Source organism: Pleurodeles waltl, chromosome 10 (genome assembly GCF_031143425.1).
Source record: "Pleurodeles waltl isolate 20211129_DDA chromosome 10, aPleWal1.hap1.20221129, whole genome shotgun sequence".
NCBI classification, from domain to species: Eukaryota; Metazoa; Chordata; class Amphibia; order Caudata; family Salamandridae; genus Pleurodeles; species Pleurodeles waltl.
In genome coordinates, this window is record NC_090449.1 from 28,582,820 (window position 1) to 28,600,452 (window position 17,633).

Genomic DNA, 17,633 nt, shown 5'->3' on the forward strand with positions numbered 1-17,633 from the left:
TGTCCCAAACAAATGATGATGGCCTTGACCAGCCTGTTGCTTTCATTAGCAGGAGGTTACTCCCCAGGGAGCAGCGTTGGAGTGCCATTGAGAGGGAGGCCTTTGCTGTGGTTTGGTCCCTGAAGAAGCTGAGACCATACCTCTTTGGGACTCACTTCCTAGTTCAAACCGACCACAGACCTCTCAAATGGCTGATGCAAATGAAAGGTGAAAATCCTAAACTGTTGAGGTGGTCCATCTCCCTACAGGGAATGGACTTTATAGTGGAACACAGACCTGGGACTGCCCATGCCAATGCAGATGGCCTTTCCAGGTTCTTCCACTTAGAAAATGAAGACTCTCTTGGGAAAGGTTAGTCTCATCCTCTTTCGTTTGGGGGGGGGTTGTGTAAGGAAATGCCTCCTTGGCATGGTTGCCCCCTGACTTTTTGCCTTTGCTGATGCTATGTTTACAATTGAAAGTGTGCTGAGGCCTGCTAACCAGGCCCCAGCACCAGTGTTCTTTCCCTAACCTGTACTTTTGTATCCACAATTGGCAGACCCTGGCATCCAGATAAGTCCCTTGTAACTGGTACTTCTAGTACCAAGGGCCCTGATGCCAAGGAAGGTCTCTAAGGGATGCAGCATGTCTTATGCCACCCTGGAGACCTCTCACTCAGCACAGACACACCGCTTGCCAGCTTGTGTGTGCTAGTGAGGACAAAACGAGTAAGTCGACATGGCACTCCCCTCAGGGTGCCATGCCAGCCTCTCACTGCCTATGCAGTATAGGTAAGACACCCCTCTAGCAGGCCTTACAGCCCTAAGGCAGGGTGCACTATACCATAGGTGAGGGTACCAGTGCATGAGCATGGTACCCCTACAGTGTCTAAACAAAACCTTAGACATTGTAAGTGCAGGGTAGCCATAAGAGTATATGGTCTGGGAGTCTGTCAAACACGAACTCCACAGCACCATAATGGCTACACTGAAAACTGGGAAGTTTGGTATCAAACTTCTCAGCACAATAAATGCACACTGATGCCAGTGTACATTTTATTGTAAAATACACCACAGAGGGCACCTTAGAGGTGCCCCCTGAAACTTAACCGACTATCTGTGTAGGCTGACTAGTTCTAGCAGCCTGCCACAAACCGAGACATGTTGCTGGCCCCATGGGGAGAGTGCCTTTGTCACTCTGAGGCCAGTAACAAAGCCTGCACTGGGTGGAGATGCTAACACCTCTCCCAGGCAGGAATTGTCACACCTGGCGGTGAGCCTCAAAGGCTCACCTCCTTTGTGCCAACCCAGCAGGACACTCCAGCTAGTGGAGTTGCCCGCCCCCTCCGGCCAGGCCCCACTTTTGGCGGCAAGGCCGGAGAAAATAATGAGAATAACAAGGAGGAGTCACTGGCCAGTCAGGACAGCCCCTAAGGTGTCCTGAGCTGAGGTGATTCTAACTTTTAGAAATCCTCCATCTTGCAGATGGAGGATTCCCCCAATAGGGTTAGGATTGTGACCCCCTCCCCTTGGGAGGAGGCACAAAGAGGGTGTACCCACCCTCAGGGCTAGTAGCCATTGGCTACTAACCCCCCAGACCTAAACACGCCCTTAAATTTAGTATTTAAGGGCTACCCTGAACCCTAGAAAATTAGATTCCTGCAACTACAAGAAGAAGGACTGCCTAGCTGAAACCCCTGCAGCGGAAGACCAGAAGACGACAACTGCCTTGGCTCCAGAAACTCACCGGCCTGTCTCCTGCCTTCCAAAGATCCTGCTCCAGCGACGCCTTCCAAAGGGACCGGCGACCTCGACATCCTCTGAGGACTGCCCCTGCTTCGAAAAGACAAGAAACTCCCGAGGACAGCGGACCTGCTCCAAGAAAAGCTGCAACTTTGTTTCCAGCAGCTTTAAAGAACTCTGCAAGCTCCCCGCAAGAAGCGTGAGACTTGCAACACTGCACCCGGCGACCCCGACTCGGCTGGTGACGATCCAACACCTCAGGAGGGACCCCAGGACTACTCTGATACTGTGAGTACCAAAACCTGTCCCCCCTGAGCCCCCACAGCGCCGCCTGCAGAGGGAATCCCGAGGCTTCCCCTGACCGCGACTCTTTGAATCTAAAGTCCCGACGCCTGGGAGAGACCCTGCACCCGCAGCCCCCAGGACCTGAAGGACCGGTCTTTCACTGGAGAAGCGACCCCCAGGAGTCCCTCTCCCTTGCCCAAGTGGAGGTTTCCCCGAGGAACCCCCCCCTTGCCTGCCTGCAGCGCTGAAGAGATCCCGAGATCTCTCATAGACTAATATTGCGAACCCGACGCTTGTTTCTACACTGCACCCGGCCGCCCCCGCGCCGCTGAGGGTGAAATTTCTGTGTGGACTTGTGTCCCCCCCGGTGCCCTACAAAACCCCCCCTGGTCTGCCCTCCGAAGACGCGGGTACTTACCTGCAAGCAGACCGGAACCGGGGCACCCCCTTCTCTCCATTCTAGCCTAGGTGTTTTGGGCACCACTTTGAACTCTGCACCTGACCGGCCCTGAGCTGCTGGTGTGGTGACTTTGGGGTTGCTCTGAACCCCCAACGGTGGGCTACCTTGGACCAAGAACTGAACCCTGTAAGTGTCTTACTTACCTGGTAAAACTAACAAATACTTACCTCCCCTAGGAACTGTGAAAATTGCACTAAGTGTCCACTTTTAAAACAGCTATTTGTGAATAACTTAAAAAGTATACATGCAATTTTGATGATTTGAAGTTCCTAAAGTACTTACCTGCAATACCTTTCGAATGAGCTATTACATGTAGAATTTGAACCTGTGGTTCTTAAAATAAACTAAGAAAAGATATTTTTCTATAACAAAACCTATTGGCTGGATTTGTCTCTGAGTGTGTGTACCTCATTTATTGTCTATGTGTATGTACAACAAATGCTTAACACTACTCCTTGGATAAGCCTACTGCTCGACCACACTACCACAAAATAGAGCATTAGTATTATCTATTTTTACCACTATTTTACCTCTAAGGGGAACCCTTGGACTCTGTGCATGCTATTCCTTACTTTGAAATAGCACATACAGAGCCAACTTCCTACAATTGGTGACTGTATAAGTTTTTCCAGTCAGGTATTGGCCAGGGGAAACCAGTTTCTCTGTCACCATGGTGACACTGGCACCTGTATCCCTCAGGCCCTCTACACTTGTCCCATTAATAAAGAGCTGCTGCCTGTATTTTTGCATGTTAGGTGGCCAGGCAGCTAGTGTGGCTAAATCCACCCCACCCTCAGAGACTAGAGTAGCTTCAGTGTGGACCCTGATTTGCTCTGGGCACACTGTTGATCCCACTTGGAGACTAGCCATTCCAGTGTTACCTGGATTGGAGTTTGGAGTGGAACTTTTCTTGGGACAGGCCTTGTCTCCAGTTTGGTGTCCAGACTGACTACAGTTTCGACACCAGGCCTTTTTGGGATCAAAGTTTTTACCCTTGTACCCAGGATTGTTTTGTGAAGAGGCTCTGGGCCCACCCTCCTGTGCAGGTTTTTGGGGGCCTGTAGAAGACTCTTTACTATTTTTATTTTTGGCTGTCTCACCACCTTTCCCCTGGGGAGGTTTTGTGACCCCTTTCTTTTGGTCACCCCCTGTGGAAGTTTTGGACACCCTAGTCTTGACCCAATGGTCCGCCTTCTTTCCCAATTCTTGGGGAGAAATTGGTCCTAGGTCTACCAGATGCTGATGCAGTTTGTCATTGAAACAATTACTTAACAGGTGTTCTTTCACAAATAAATTGTACAGCCCATCATAATTACTTACACCACTGCCTTGAATCCAACCATCTAGTGTTTTTACTGAGTAGTCTACAAAGTCAACCCAGGTCTGGCTCGAGGATTTTTGAGCCCCCCTGAATCTAATCCTATACTCCTCAGTGGAGAATCCAAAGCCCTCAATCAGGGTACCCTTCATGAGGTCATAGGATTCTGCATCTTTTCCAGAGAGTGTGAGGAGTCTATCCCTACACTTTCCTGTGAACATTTCCCAAAGGAGAGCACCCCAGTGAGATCTGTTCACTTTTCTGGTTACACAAGCCCTCTCAAAAGCTGTGAACCATTTGGTGATGTCATCACCATCTTCATATTTAGTTACAATCCCTTTAGGGATTTTCAACATGTCAGGAGAATCTCTGACCCTATTTATGTTGCTGCCACCATTGATGGGTCCTAGGCCCATCTCTTGTCTTTCCCTCTCTATGGCTAGGATCTGTCTTTCCAAAGCCAATCTTTTGGCCATCCTGGCTAACTGGATGTCCTCTTCACTGGAGTTATCCTCAGTGATTTCAGAGTTGTTGGTCCCTCCTGTGAGGGAACCAGCATCTCTGACTATTATTTGTGTAGTCAGGGCTTGAGTAGCCCTGCTCTCCCTAAGTAGGACTGGTAGGGGGGAATCTTCCTCCAATTCACTATCATCTTCCTCTGAGTTGCCACCCTCAGAGGGGTTGGCCTTTTCAAACTCTGCCAAAAGCTCCTGGAGCTGTATTTTGGTAGGTTTAGGGCCTATGGTTATTTTCTTTAGTTTACAGAGTGACCTTAGCTCTCTCATCTGTAGATGGAGGTAAGGTGTGGTGTCGAGTTCCACCACAGTCACATCTGTGCTAGACATTTTGCTTCTAAAAGTTGGAATACTTTTTAAGAATCTAAAACTGGTTCTAGAATCTAATTCAAACTTTTACAAACTTTTAAACTCTAAAAGAAATGCTAAACAGGATCTAACACAAGGCCCTAGCAGGTCTTTTAAGAATTTAGAAAACTTTTCAAATTGCAAAAATCAATTTCTAATGACAATTTTGGAATTTGTCGTGTGATCAGGTATTGGCTGAGTAGTCCAGCAAATGCAAAGTCTTGTACCCCACCGCTGATCCACCAATGTAGGAAGTTGGCTCTGTATGTGCTATTTCAAAGTAAGGAATAGCATGCACAGAGTCCAAGGGTTCCCCTTAGAGGTAAAATAGTGGTAAAAATAGATAATACTAATGCTCTATTTTGTGGTAGTGTGGTCGAGCAGTAGGCTTATCCAAGGAGTAGTGTTAAGCATTTGTTGTACATACACATAGACAATAAATGAGGTACACACACTCAGAGACAAATCCAGCCAATAGGTTTTGTTATAGAAAAATATATTTTCTTAGTTTATTTTAAGAACCACAGGTTCAAATTTAACATGTAATATCTTGTTTGAAAGGTATTGCAGGTAAGTACATTAGGAACTTTGAATCATTTCAATTGCATGTATACTTTTCAAGTTATTCACAAATAGCTGTTTTAAAAGTGGACACTTAGTGCAATTTTCACAGTTCCTGGGGGAGGTAAGTTTTTGTTAGTTTTACCAGGTAAGTAAGACACTTACAGGGTTCAGTTCTTGGTCCAAGGTAGCCCACCGTTGGGGGTTCAGAGCAACCCCAAAGTCACCACACCAGCAGCTCAGGGCCGGTCAGGTGCAGAGTTCAAAGTGGTGCCCAAAACACATAGGCTAGAATGGAGAGAAGGGGGTGCCCCGGTTCCGGTCTGCTTGCAGGTAAGTACCCGCGTCTTCGGAGGGCAGACCAGGGGGGTTTTGTAGGGCACCGGGGGGGACACAAGCCCACACAGAAATTTCACCCTCAGCAGCGCGGGGGCGGCCGGGTGCAGTGTAGAAACAAGCGTCGGGTTTTCAATGTTAGTCTATGAGAGATCAAGGGATCTCTTCAGCGCTGCAGGCAGGCAAGGGGGGGCTTCCTCGGGGAAACCTCCACTTGGGCAAGGGAGAGGGACTCCTGGGGGTCACTTCTGCAGTGAAAGTCCGGTCCTTCAGGTCCTGGGGGCTGCGGGTGCAGGGTCTTTTCCAGGCGTCGGGACTTAGGGTTCAGAGAGTCGCGGTCAGGGGAAGCCTCTGGATTCCCTCTGCAGGCGGCGCTGTGGGGGCTCAGGGGGGACAGGTTTTGGTACTCAGTCGTAGAGTAGTCCGGGGGTCCTCCCTGAGGTGTTGGTTCTCCACCAGCCGAGTCGGGGTCGCCGGGTGCAGTGTTGCAAGTCTCACGCTTCTTGCGGGGAGTTGCAGGGTTCTTTAAAGCTGCTTCTTGAAACAAAGTTGCAGTCTTTTTGGAGCAGGTCCGCTGTCCTCGGGAGTTTCTTGTCGTCGTCGAAGCAGGGCAGTCCTCAGAGGATTCAGAGGTCGCTGGTCCCTTTGGAAGGCGTCGCTGGAGCAGAGTTCTTTGGAAGGCAGGAGACAGGCCGGTGAGTTTCTGGAGCCAAGGCAGTTGTTGTCTTCTGGTCTTCCTCTGCAGGGGTTTTCAGCTGGGCAGTCCTTCTTGTTGTTGCAGGAATCTGATTTTCTAGGGTTCAGGGTAGCCCTTAAATACTAAATTTAAGGGCGTGTTTAGGTCTGGGGGGTTAGTAGCCAATGGCTACTAGCCCTGAGGGTGGGTACACCCTCTTTGTGCCTCCTCCCAAGGGGAGGGGGTCACAATCCTAACCCTATTGGAGGAATCCTCCATCTGCAAGATGGAGGATTTCTAAAAGTTAGAGTCACCTCAGCTCAGGACACCTTAGGGGCTGTCCTAACGGGCCAGTGACTCCTCCTTGTTGCTTTCTTTGTTCCCTCCAGCCTTGCCGCCAAAAGTGGGGGCCGTGGCCGGAGGGGGCGGGCAACTCCACTAAGCTGGAGTGCCCTGCTGGGCTGTGACAAAGGGGTGAGCCTTTGAGGCTCACCGCCAGGTGTTACAGCTCCTGCCTGGGGGAGGTGTTAGCATCTCCACCCAGTGCAGGCTTTGTTACTGGCCTCAGAGTGACAAAGGCACTCTCCCCATGGGGCCAGCAACATGTCTCTAGTGTGGCAGGCTGCTGGAACTAGTCAGCCTACACAGACAGTCGGTTAAGTTTCAGGGGGCACCAGTAAGGTGCCCTCTGGGGTGTATTTTGCAATAAAATGTACACTGGCATCAGTGTGCATTTATTGTGCTGAGAAGTTTGATACCAAACTTCCCAGTTTTCAGTGTAGCCATTATGGTGCTGTGGAGTTCGTGTTTGACAGACTCCCAGACCATATACTCTTATGGCTACCCTGCACTTACAATGTCTAAGGTTTTGCTTAGACACTGTAGGGGTACAGTGCTCATGCACTGGTACCCTCACCTATGGTATAGTGCACCCTGCCTTGGGGCTGTAAGGCCTGCTAGAGGGGTGTCTTACCTATACTGCATAGGCAGTGAGAGCCTGGCATGGCACCCTGAGGGGAGTGCCATGTCGACTTACTCGTTTTGTTCTCACTAGCACACACAAGCTGGCAAGCAGGGTGTCTGTGCTGAGTGAGAGGTCTCCAGGGTGGCATAAGACATGCTGCAGCCCTTAGAGACCTTCCTTGGCATCAGGGCCCTTGGTACTAGAAGTACCAGTTACAAGGGACTTATCTGGATGCCAGGGTCTGCCAATTGTGGATACAAAAGTACAGGTTAGGGAAAGAACACTGGTGCTGGGGCCTGGTTAGCAGGCCTCAGCACACTTTCAATTGTAAACATAGCATCAGCAAAGGCAAAAAGTCAGGGGGCAACCATGCCAAGGAGGCATTTCCTTACAGCGGGTACTTACCTGCAAGCAGATCTGAAACTGACTGTCCCCAGTCTCCATAGGAGCCCATGTTAAATTTGCCTCAACTTTGCCCTCTGCACCCGTCCGGCCCTGTGTTGCTGGTGGTGGGTGTATGGGGTTAACTTGAACCCCAACCTGTGGACTTCCTATCCCCAGAGATTACTGTAACTTGTGTACTTACCTCCAAAACATATTAACTTTTCTTGCCCCCAGAAACTGTTTCTGAAAATTGCAATGTCAACTTTTAAAACAGATTATTGCCATTTATAAAAACTGTATGACTTGCAAATTAGAGTCAAAGTAATATTATACATATGTGAAATATTTATTGATGTACTTACCTGCAACTTGAATCATCTGGTTCTAGAAATAAATGAACAATAGATATATTTTTCCTGTATAAAAACAATAGTTCTGGAGTCAAGTCATTGAGTTTGTGCTTCTGTGTGTGTTTCTTCTGTTGTCTGTCTGTGTGTGTGTGTGTGTGTGTGTGTGTGTGTGTGTGTGTACAATTAATGCTTTGCACTACCCTCTGATTAGCCTAACTAATGATTTGACCACACTACCACAAAAAGGAGCATTAGTATGATCTATTTGCCTCTGGGGAACCCCTGGACTCTGTGCAGACTATATCTCATTTTGATATACTATATATAGAGCCAGCTTCCTACATAATGTCACAAACAGATGTCTGTGACAGAGTTACAAAGTATGTTTATGATGCCTGGGATCAAATTTTACTTCGCTCCTGCGATGTCCAAGCACAAGACAGTGTTTTTACTCATCATGGGCTCTAAGCCACAACTGCACTGTGGCAAGTGTAGGAAGGTGGCCTGGTGTGTGGTGGACACCTATGGTGTTGGCACCTTATACCAGGCCCAGGCAACCACTGTTAGTGAATGTAGGCAGTGTCCAGGAAGCCAGGGCTCTCTAGAGGTAGCTGTGGATGAGCAGCTTAGACTTATCTAGGAGACATGCAGAGCGTATGCAGTACCACAATAGTCGCACAGTAACTTATCACACATGAAAGAACCACACAGTGTTATTATAGTAACACCATACTAGATTACTTAAAGGCATTTCCCTAACTGGAGATAAGTACACTCTATATAGATATATTTGTTCAGTGGCATGTGTAGCTGCAGATACACATGCTTTGCATAAATTCACCATCTAGCGTTGGGCTCGTAGTGTTACAAGTTGTTTTTCTATGAAGAAGCTTTTTTTGAGTCACGAGATCGAGTGACTCCTCCTCTCGGTGATAGTGCGCACACCTGGAGAGGCGTCCTAAGTCGCTGGAGCAGCAGAGAGGAGACCGTCCTTGGCAGCATGAAGTGCTGGAGGCCGGGGATATTCGGAGCCTGAAAATCCCTTGGACCAGAAGTCAACAATGCTTGGTTGCTGTTAGTCGCTGTCTACAGGGGTGATGTCCTGCAACGAGAGGCAAGGGCTCACCGTCTCCCAAGTTGGGCAGAGAGAACCAAGGGGACCACTCCAGACCACCACCTGTGATGCAGGATCCACGCAGTTCCAAAGGAGGGCAGACCTACGCAGCCGGTCCTCATTTCTGTAGTTGCCTGCAGATGTAGTGTAGAGACTTCTTCACTCCAAGGGAGATTCCTTCTGGTTTCCTAGTGCAGCTGAAGTCTTGCCGACCCAGAGGATGCACAGCTGGGGGGAGTGTTGCAGTTGCTGGAAGGGGCCAGGTAAACAATTTTGCAAAGTGGGGTTGTCCCGGGAGTTGTATTCTTGTCGGTTCCTGAAGGGTCTAGTTGCGGGTCCGGTGACCAGGAGCAGAACGCGAAGGAATCCTGGTGGAATCTTGCATGCCAAATTTGAGGACCCACCGGCAAGCAAGTCCCTAAATAGCCCTAGAAGGGAGTTTGGTCACCTTGCAAGGTGACCACCTATCGGGAGGGGTCTCTGATGTCACCTGCCTGACCTGGCCACTCTGATGCTCCCAGGGTCCCCTGCACATCTTGGTTTCAAGATGGCAGAATCGAGTGGCCACCTGGAGGAGCTCTGGGCACCACCTCAGGGGTAGTGATGGAAAGTGGACAGGGGAGTGGTCCTATGTCAAGTTTCGCGCAAGAGCAAAACGGTGGCTCGGGGAGACTACCCCTCCCAAGCCTTGTTACGCCTATTTCCAGTTGCAGCATCTCTCCCACTGTAAATCCTTTGTTGTGCCTTCCTGGGCTTGAGCTGGTCAAGGAGCAGGAGGGCAGAAACCTGTCTGTGGGGTGGCAGCAGTATGGGCTGCCCGGAAATCCTCAGAAGACTGGTAGGAGCAATACGGTGAGGAGCCCCCAGAGTGCATGGAATCATGCAACCAATACTGGCAACAGTATTTGGGTATGATTCTGACATGTTTGATAGCAAACATGCCCTGGTTCGGAGTTATCATTATGTAGCTGGACACACCCGCTGTTACGAAGTCCAGTGCAGTGGAACTGAAGTTCGTAGGGGCACCCCTGCATGAGTGGTGCCCTCACATACAGGGACCCGTACCCTGCCCTCTGGGCTAGGAGGGCCTATCATAGAGTCGACTACAGTCACCTGGTGTAGTGACCTGTAGTGAAAAGGGTGCATGCACCTTTTCACACATGCAGTAATTGGAGGCCTGCAGACACAGTTTTAATGGGCTCTCATGGTTGGCACAATACATGCTGCAGCCCATGAGGAACCCCTAGTGCCCCCAAGGCCCTGTGTACCTAAGTATCATATACTAGGGACTTATTAGGGGACACCAGTATGCCAATTGTGGAGTGCAGAAAGGTCCTAGGCAACCACATTTGGAGGGAGAGCGCACAATCACTGGGGTCTTGGTTAGCAGGATCGCAGTGAAAACAGTTTAAGCACACTGATAGCAGTCAAACAGTGGGATGACCATGCCAAAAAGAATGCTTTCCCACAGCAAGCAGTCCTCAAAGCATAAGACATTGGGAGAGCTTCAATGATGGTGATTTCAAGCAAGTTTTTAAATGGTCTCATTCAACATGTGGGGGAAACAGAAGCTTTTTGCGTTACCCAGAATTGCACAGAAGCATTTATTTGAAATTGAGATCAAAGATCTTAAAATAGGCAAAGGGACAAGGCTACCTAAAATATGACATGGAAACTCCTTGGCTCACACACAGCCCAGTATGTATGTGTACATGGTTATGGTCCATGCACCCATGTCAGTCAGCTGTCTATATTATCTATATTTGAAAATGCAGCATCTGATGTTGTATACAAATCTGAACAAGCACAGCAGTTCTCTCCTTTGCATGATTTGCCAACTGTTCCAGCAATCAGGGAGGGCTTCCTTCCTCAGCTCTATCGCCCGTTTACTTTGTCACATTAGCTGGCAGCAGACTGCTCCTGGTGAGTTATACGTGCAGCACTTGGACACAATGTCACATATTTGTTATTAGAGGTCACTATATTTGGGCAGCTGGACTGGATGTGTAAGACTCAGGCAGGAAGCCTGGAATATTTAAATAGTAAAATATACGCAGCTTGGATTAGTGGATTAGACATAATCTTGATAACAAGAGGTGGACAATTCTTGCCCCTCTTTAAGGCTATCAGGGCCCTCCCCTATTCTCCACCCCTCTGTTCTCTTCAGTAACTGTCATTGTCAAATGTTGAATTACCTACCTTATCGGTAAATCCCAAAACTTACCTAGACACTTTCCATACCTGTGCAATTGTGGGTCATTGGAAATGTAACTTTACGTTCCGGTGAAAGAACTACTGTATTATGGCTGTTGGTCAGTGACGCAGTGCACATGTTGACGCGCCTCTTTAAAGAATGTTACATCCCAATGCTGTAACAATACAAAAACCAGAAGCTAGACTGGGTGCTTTACTTTGACCCTCTGCAGTGCATTTCTGACCTGGTTTGCGATGTACAAATCTCACATACGAACATAAATAGGGAGATTAGGCTACTTGAAGGTGCTGAATTCGTCATATCTGTTGGTGAGAGGTGTACAGAGTTTTTATGTATTCAGCATGTGTTGGTGTCCCAGTGAAAGACTGGTGGGTACGTTAGACGGTGGGTGCTGAAATGTTGCTGAGTGCCAATGTGTGTTTACTTGTATTTTCTCAGCCATCATTCTACGTAACCTAAGTCCGCACACCACACTGGAGTCCATCTTGAGTGCCTTGGCTCCCTACGCTGCCCTGACTTCTGCCAATGTGAGAGTGATCAAGGACAAGGTGACGCAGCTGAACCGGGGCTTTGCATTCATCCAGCTTTCCACCATTGTTGTAAGTTATAATTGGAGCTCTCTGGGTGGATTTGTAGATGGGGAGTGGACCTTTAATTTCTTCTTTCTAAATATTCCCTTGTTTGCTTCCTAGGAGGCATCTCAGTTGCTGCAGATTCTCCAAGCCCTCCGGCCCCCACTCATTATTGATGGCAAAGTCATGAATTTTGAGTTTGCCAAAGGTTCCAAAAGGTGAGTTTGAACACACTATGCATCCTTGGGTTCCTATAGGCAGCTACTACCTGTGCTCATCACTCTGCTTCCCTGCTGTTTACATAAAAAAAAAAATTAAATTTGTTTTTCTTAGGGACATGATGATGGTTACTGAAGCTCACCGCATCAGCACTGCCTCCGTAGCTAGCACTGCCATCGCTGCCGCCCAGTGGGCCCTGTCGCAGGTCAGATGTTTGTCATTACCTTATTTAAAATTGAAGTGCACCTTAGTGTTGCTTTACTGTACTACACTACTACTAAAAAGGCATGTTAAGCTGTATATATATGATGGGCATCTGGCTGAAAGAGTGAAATGGCTGCATCAGGCCTTTTTTAAGGAGAAGATTTCAAAAAGTTGCATTGACAACTATAGGGAATTCAGCATTCGTGACTTTTTAAAAGATGGCAGTGAGTGTTTGGTAGGCATGGTCTTCAGTAGGGCCAGTCTTTTGCTAGATGTATAATTCTACAAGAGTGCAGGCATTACCCTTTACATTTTCTAGTGACGTCGCAGCCTGGAGATATGTTGCTAGGAATGTCCGAGGTGCACCCTGTTCAAGGGTACCTAGCCTACCTGAGTTAACTCTGAAGTAGAGCCAAGTCAGTGGTATGGAGTCAGGACTGAGCGACTTAAGTGTGCTTGTAGTCCCAGGAGGGGGATCGCACAAGGGAAGGGACCAGCTGTCATGTTCCCAGTTTACATGGATGCAGGTGGCGGGATTTGCTTTTTTTAGGACTGCTTTTCATGTGGCGTTTATTATTTTTTAACTTTTATTATCACTTACTAAACAACTGTCCGAAGTCGATCAGCAATACATTATTATAAGTTCACAAGAGTATAAGGTTCAGGAGTGACTAATTGGGATGGTTCTAAATTGTGTAGGCCTGAGTTAGCAGTGGGTCCATCTGAAGGCTGGACAGGAGGCGACGGCTCGCTGAGAGGGTCTTTTGAATAGTCCTGCTGTTGTGGATCATTGTGCCACCTTGTGACTTTGGAAAAAGAGACCATCATCCCTAGCTGCCTTTACCTCCTCATTATAAAACATAGTTTGACGTCCATTAAGTACTGAAAGTGGTCCGCACACAAAAGGTCATGTAGACGCGAGTATCTGTGTGTAAAACCATAGTGTTAGAAGTACAGCAGCGCTGTGTTGGATGTGCCATGGTGCAGTAATGTATATTGTCATTACAGACTAACGCAACTTGTTTTGCATGTGGGAGAAGGTTTGATGTAGATAGTGGGAAGACACTGTAGCTCTCCTGCACCTCAACCTTTCCACTTGCCTGAGCACTGCATGCCAACAAATTGTGTGTGTATTATATATGCCTGCAGTCCCCAACGCTTTCTTGAAGGAAAGACTTGGATGTGGATAGTTTGAATAGCACAGTGACAAGCTCCTTACTCAAAAGTACAGCATGTTCACAGGGCAGCCACCGTCCCACACATCCACCTGGTCTTGTACTGTATAATGAAATGGAAATTGGAGGAGGAGGAAGAAGAAACTGGTTTAGTCTGAGCATCGAATGAGATAATTTGTCTGTTTACTGCAGGCCTCGCATGGTAGTGATGGGGCGGCCAACCCGGCATGGACAGCTGGATCTGAGGAGGCAGATTACAGCTACTACTCTCAGGACGATGCTTACACCCAGCAGCAGGCTGCAACAGAAACACCTGCGAGTGCCCAGGGACAGATCACAGGTAACCTGACCCAACATGCCATAAAATCTGCCAGGAACCTGGAGTTGCTCTTTTCAGTTCCTGGAAGTAAGGGGGGGGGGGAGGTTTGACCCTGGTCTGTGGCAGAGACTTGGTGTAAACACAATAGAAATGCATGGCCTGGGCAATAGTGAAGCACCCGCTTTACCAGCTTAAGCGGGGGTGCTGTTGTGGCAGATTAAACTTAGTCAATTCTTAACTCTCATCTCAGGCTCGCAAGTCAACTCAAGTCAAAAACAGAAACTAATAAATGTTATAGTTATACACGACAATAACATAGTTATGAGGTGGGATCCAAAAGATGCAAAAAAAAACAAAAACAAACGGTAATAGAAAGAAAATGTAAAATGGCAAAGAAAGAATAAGGAAAGGCAAATGGAGTGATAGTGCAGAGGAAACAAAGCAGCCTGTAAATAATAAAGGAAGGAAAGAACGAACCATGATGGAAATGAGGGTAAAAAAACACAGGAAATAAGCAAAAACAATTGTAAAAGAAAAACAACAAAAAATGAAGGGTGAAAAAATAAAATGAGTAGGTAAACATAATAAAGAAACATGAAGGGTGTGAAAGAAGGAAAGCAGAAAATATATTAAAATAACAAAGAAAATGTCAGTTGGAAGGGACGACAGTGGAAGTGAAGAAGAGAGAGAATTAAGGAATAACAGGATACAAAAAGAAAAGGTGGGAATGTGTGAAGGAAGGACGAGAGCATAAGAATAAAGGAATATCATTAAAGAAAGGAAGAGCTGGATTAGAGAAAAACGAACAGATGGAAAGAAAGATGGAAAGAATGAAATACATCAAAATAAAGTTTATTCAAAGAAAGATACATAAAAAGAAAAGATGTAAAGGGCGAAAGAATGAATGAGAAGTCAATATTTGTAGTTTGTGGCCAAAGTTCTTTAAAGTCATGCTGTTTAATATTCATCATCGCGCACCGTTTTCTACAAATTTTCTACAGGGGTACAGTTCCCACGGCACTTCATAGAAAGGGTAGGGATCACTCAGTTTGAACAGCATAAAATGCTAAATGTCTGCAAAAATAGGGGTATTTGATTTTTCTGGCCATTCCAGTGTCTGGCAGGATATTAGGACCTAGTCCACTGCTGAGACTTAGAGGCCCCACACTCTTGCCCTACAGCAGCCATGCTATTTCATTAATGATTTCTACTCCCCACATGGTCAGTCAGTGTTCTCTATCGCCTCTCCTGTCCCAATATTCGTAGCACATCAGCCACAATCTGCATCCTACACTAATGAGTGCTGGGACCTTGCTTAGCGCAGCCATGATATCAGTGCTGATCTACTACACCAATCCTTCATCACAGGATCATTTGTTTTAATCGAAATTAGAATACCTCCAACAGTATGCAGGAGCTGTGACACTTTAATCTAGGAGAATTGTATATAATCTCATCAGTTGTCTTCAAGTTCAGATACAGAGAATTTAAATAAAATTTCACTCCGTGAGATCCATTTGGCTTAAAAAGCCTACAGTAACTAGATTCTTCGAAGAAAAAGGCAGATTTTGTAAACGTGGGCACTGTCCTCTAGATGTGAAGAGCCTGAGAGTTTACCTTGGTTAAGACTAAATTGTTCTAGTTGTCTGCACTAGGAAGAGCCATATCTTCATAATTGGGGAAGAAAATCACTTAACATCGTAGGTCGTAGTCTGAAATACTTATTTCCCTCTCCTCGGAGTATGGTGATGGGTGTTCAGTCTTTGTTTTCTCCATTTTAGTAATTGCTTAATTCTTTCTCAGGTGCAGAGACGCTTGTGGAAGCTGTTGCTGATGTTGTTCAGCCACCAGTGTTATACCAACAGGCAGCCCAAATTTCAGCAGCACCAGCCGGAGCTCAGCAGGATGGATCCCAGGTGAGGGCACTTGATAGCTTGTAGAAAGGTGGGGAGTTGGACGGATTATATAACGGTCTGTGCAAGTGCTTTCTACAACTTCTATTAGGTGTTCCCGGTTGTGCGTTAATAACAACGGTGCATGTACAGAAGAGTTGTAGTTGTAAAATGCACTTACTAGCGCTTACGACCCCTCACAAGGCGTCAAAGTGCTTTCCACTGAGCAGCACACTACTACAGAACTCATTGTTAGTGATTAATTCTGTGGCTATTGGTAGGTATTGCGGTTAGTTTTGTCCTACAAAATAATACAGTAATAACATTCCCTTTTGCCCTTGCATCACTCCTCTTCTCTCACACCTATACCCCGCAGCGCTCTGGGACTAATAGTCTTGACACCACTCCTGATATCCAGGTGTCTTTCCCTGGCAGTCAGTGTATCGTAGCTGGTGTGGATGGTTGGTGTTTGACAAATACGCTCTACAGTGTTCAAGAGAACGCATGCTCAATGTATAGTCTCTGCCCACTTGGGTGATTACAGGGTGGCCAATATTCCACTCTCACTTGTTCATGATTTTAACATCGTAGAGCATAAATTAGCACTGCAGCTAAGAGGGTATGTGCAGTGGATTGCAATTCTTATGTTGAAGTGTCCTATAGTGGAAGTTTGACACAATCATCTTCACTGCTTCCATGATTGCTTCAGGAATAATTTGGCATACAAATAGTTAATCAGAATGACTCCAGCAGAGGTGTTCCAGTGTAGGTCCATAAATTTTGGATTCATGCCACATGTAGGAAAATGCCACTGTTGCCTAGTGTTGATGCCAGCTTTGATTGGAAGTGTGCTTGGACCCTGCTAACCAGCCCCCAGCACCAGTGTTCTTTCTGTAAAACTGTACCTTTTATTTCCACAACTGACACAGCCCTGGCAAACAGTTAAGTCCCTTTTAAAAGGTACCCCTTGTACCAAGGGCCCTGTGGCCGGTAAAGGTCACTAAGGGCTGCAGCCTGTATTATGCCACCCTTGGAGACCCCTCACTCAGTACATGCACACTGCCTTGCAACTTGTTTGTGCTAGTGGGGAGAAAAGACAAAGTCGACATTGGCACTCCCCTTGGTGCCATGCCCACAAACCTCTGCCTGTGGAATAGGTAAGTCACGCCTCTAGCAGGCCTTACAGCCCTGAGGCAGGGTGGCACTATACTACAGGTGAAGGCATAGCTGCATGAGCAATATGCCCCTATGGTGTCTAAGTCAATTCTTAGACATTGTAAGTGCAGGGTAGCCATACTGAGGATATGGTCTGGGACTCTGTCAATTACAAACTCCACAGTTCCATAATGGCTACACTGAATACTGGGAAGTTTGGTAACAAACTTCTCAGCACAATACACCCACACTGATGCCAGTGTGGGAGTTCTTGAAAAATACACACAAGAGGGCATCTTAGAAGATGCCCCTGTATGTTAGCCCAACTGCTAGGGTAAGGCTGACCGGTCATGCCAGCCTGCCACTTCCAGATGAGTTTCTGACCACATGGGGTTAGTGCCTTTGTGCACTCTGTGGCCAGAAACAAGGCTGTCATGGGTGGATGTGTTTCACACTTCCCCCTGCAGGAACTGTAACACCTGGCGGTGAGCCTTAAAGGCTAGTGGAGATCACCCCCCCCCCCGCGACGAGCCCCTACTTTTGGTGGCAAGTCCAGGGGGATAATGAGAAAAACAAAGAGGAGCAATCCCCTAAACCAGGGCCACCCCTAAGGGCCCGTAGCTGAAGTGAAGTGACCCTCCCACCACCCCCTTCCTTGAGATATCCTCTATCTCAGTGGTTCCCAACCTTTTGATTTCTGTGGACCCCCACTTTAACATTAATGGAACACAGGGACCCCCACTGAATCATCATGGGAATCCGGGGACCCCCGCCTGAGTCGTTACTGGAAGTTGGGGACCTAATTTGTCAATATTTGTTAATATTTTTTAAATTTCTAGGCTGTCGCGGA

The 17,633-nt window shown here is 47.3% G+C and overlaps 1 protein-coding gene across 1 annotated transcript in view; it reads left to right on the plus strand.

Annotated features, from left to right (window-relative positions):
• RBM10 (RNA binding motif protein 10) overlaps positions 1-17,633 on the plus strand; it is a 329,240-nt gene that overhangs the window by 183,993 nt on the left and 127,614 nt on the right. The window contains exons 12-16 of the mRNA XM_069209523.1: positions 11,686-11,846; positions 11,940-12,037; positions 12,153-12,243; positions 13,610-13,757; positions 15,540-15,652. Coding sequence (XP_069065624.1) covers positions 11,686-11,846; positions 11,940-12,037; positions 12,153-12,243; positions 13,610-13,757; positions 15,540-15,652 — 611 coding nt within the window. The remainder of the gene's footprint in view (positions 1-11,685; positions 11,847-11,939; positions 12,038-12,152; positions 12,244-13,609; positions 13,758-15,539; positions 15,653-17,633) is intronic.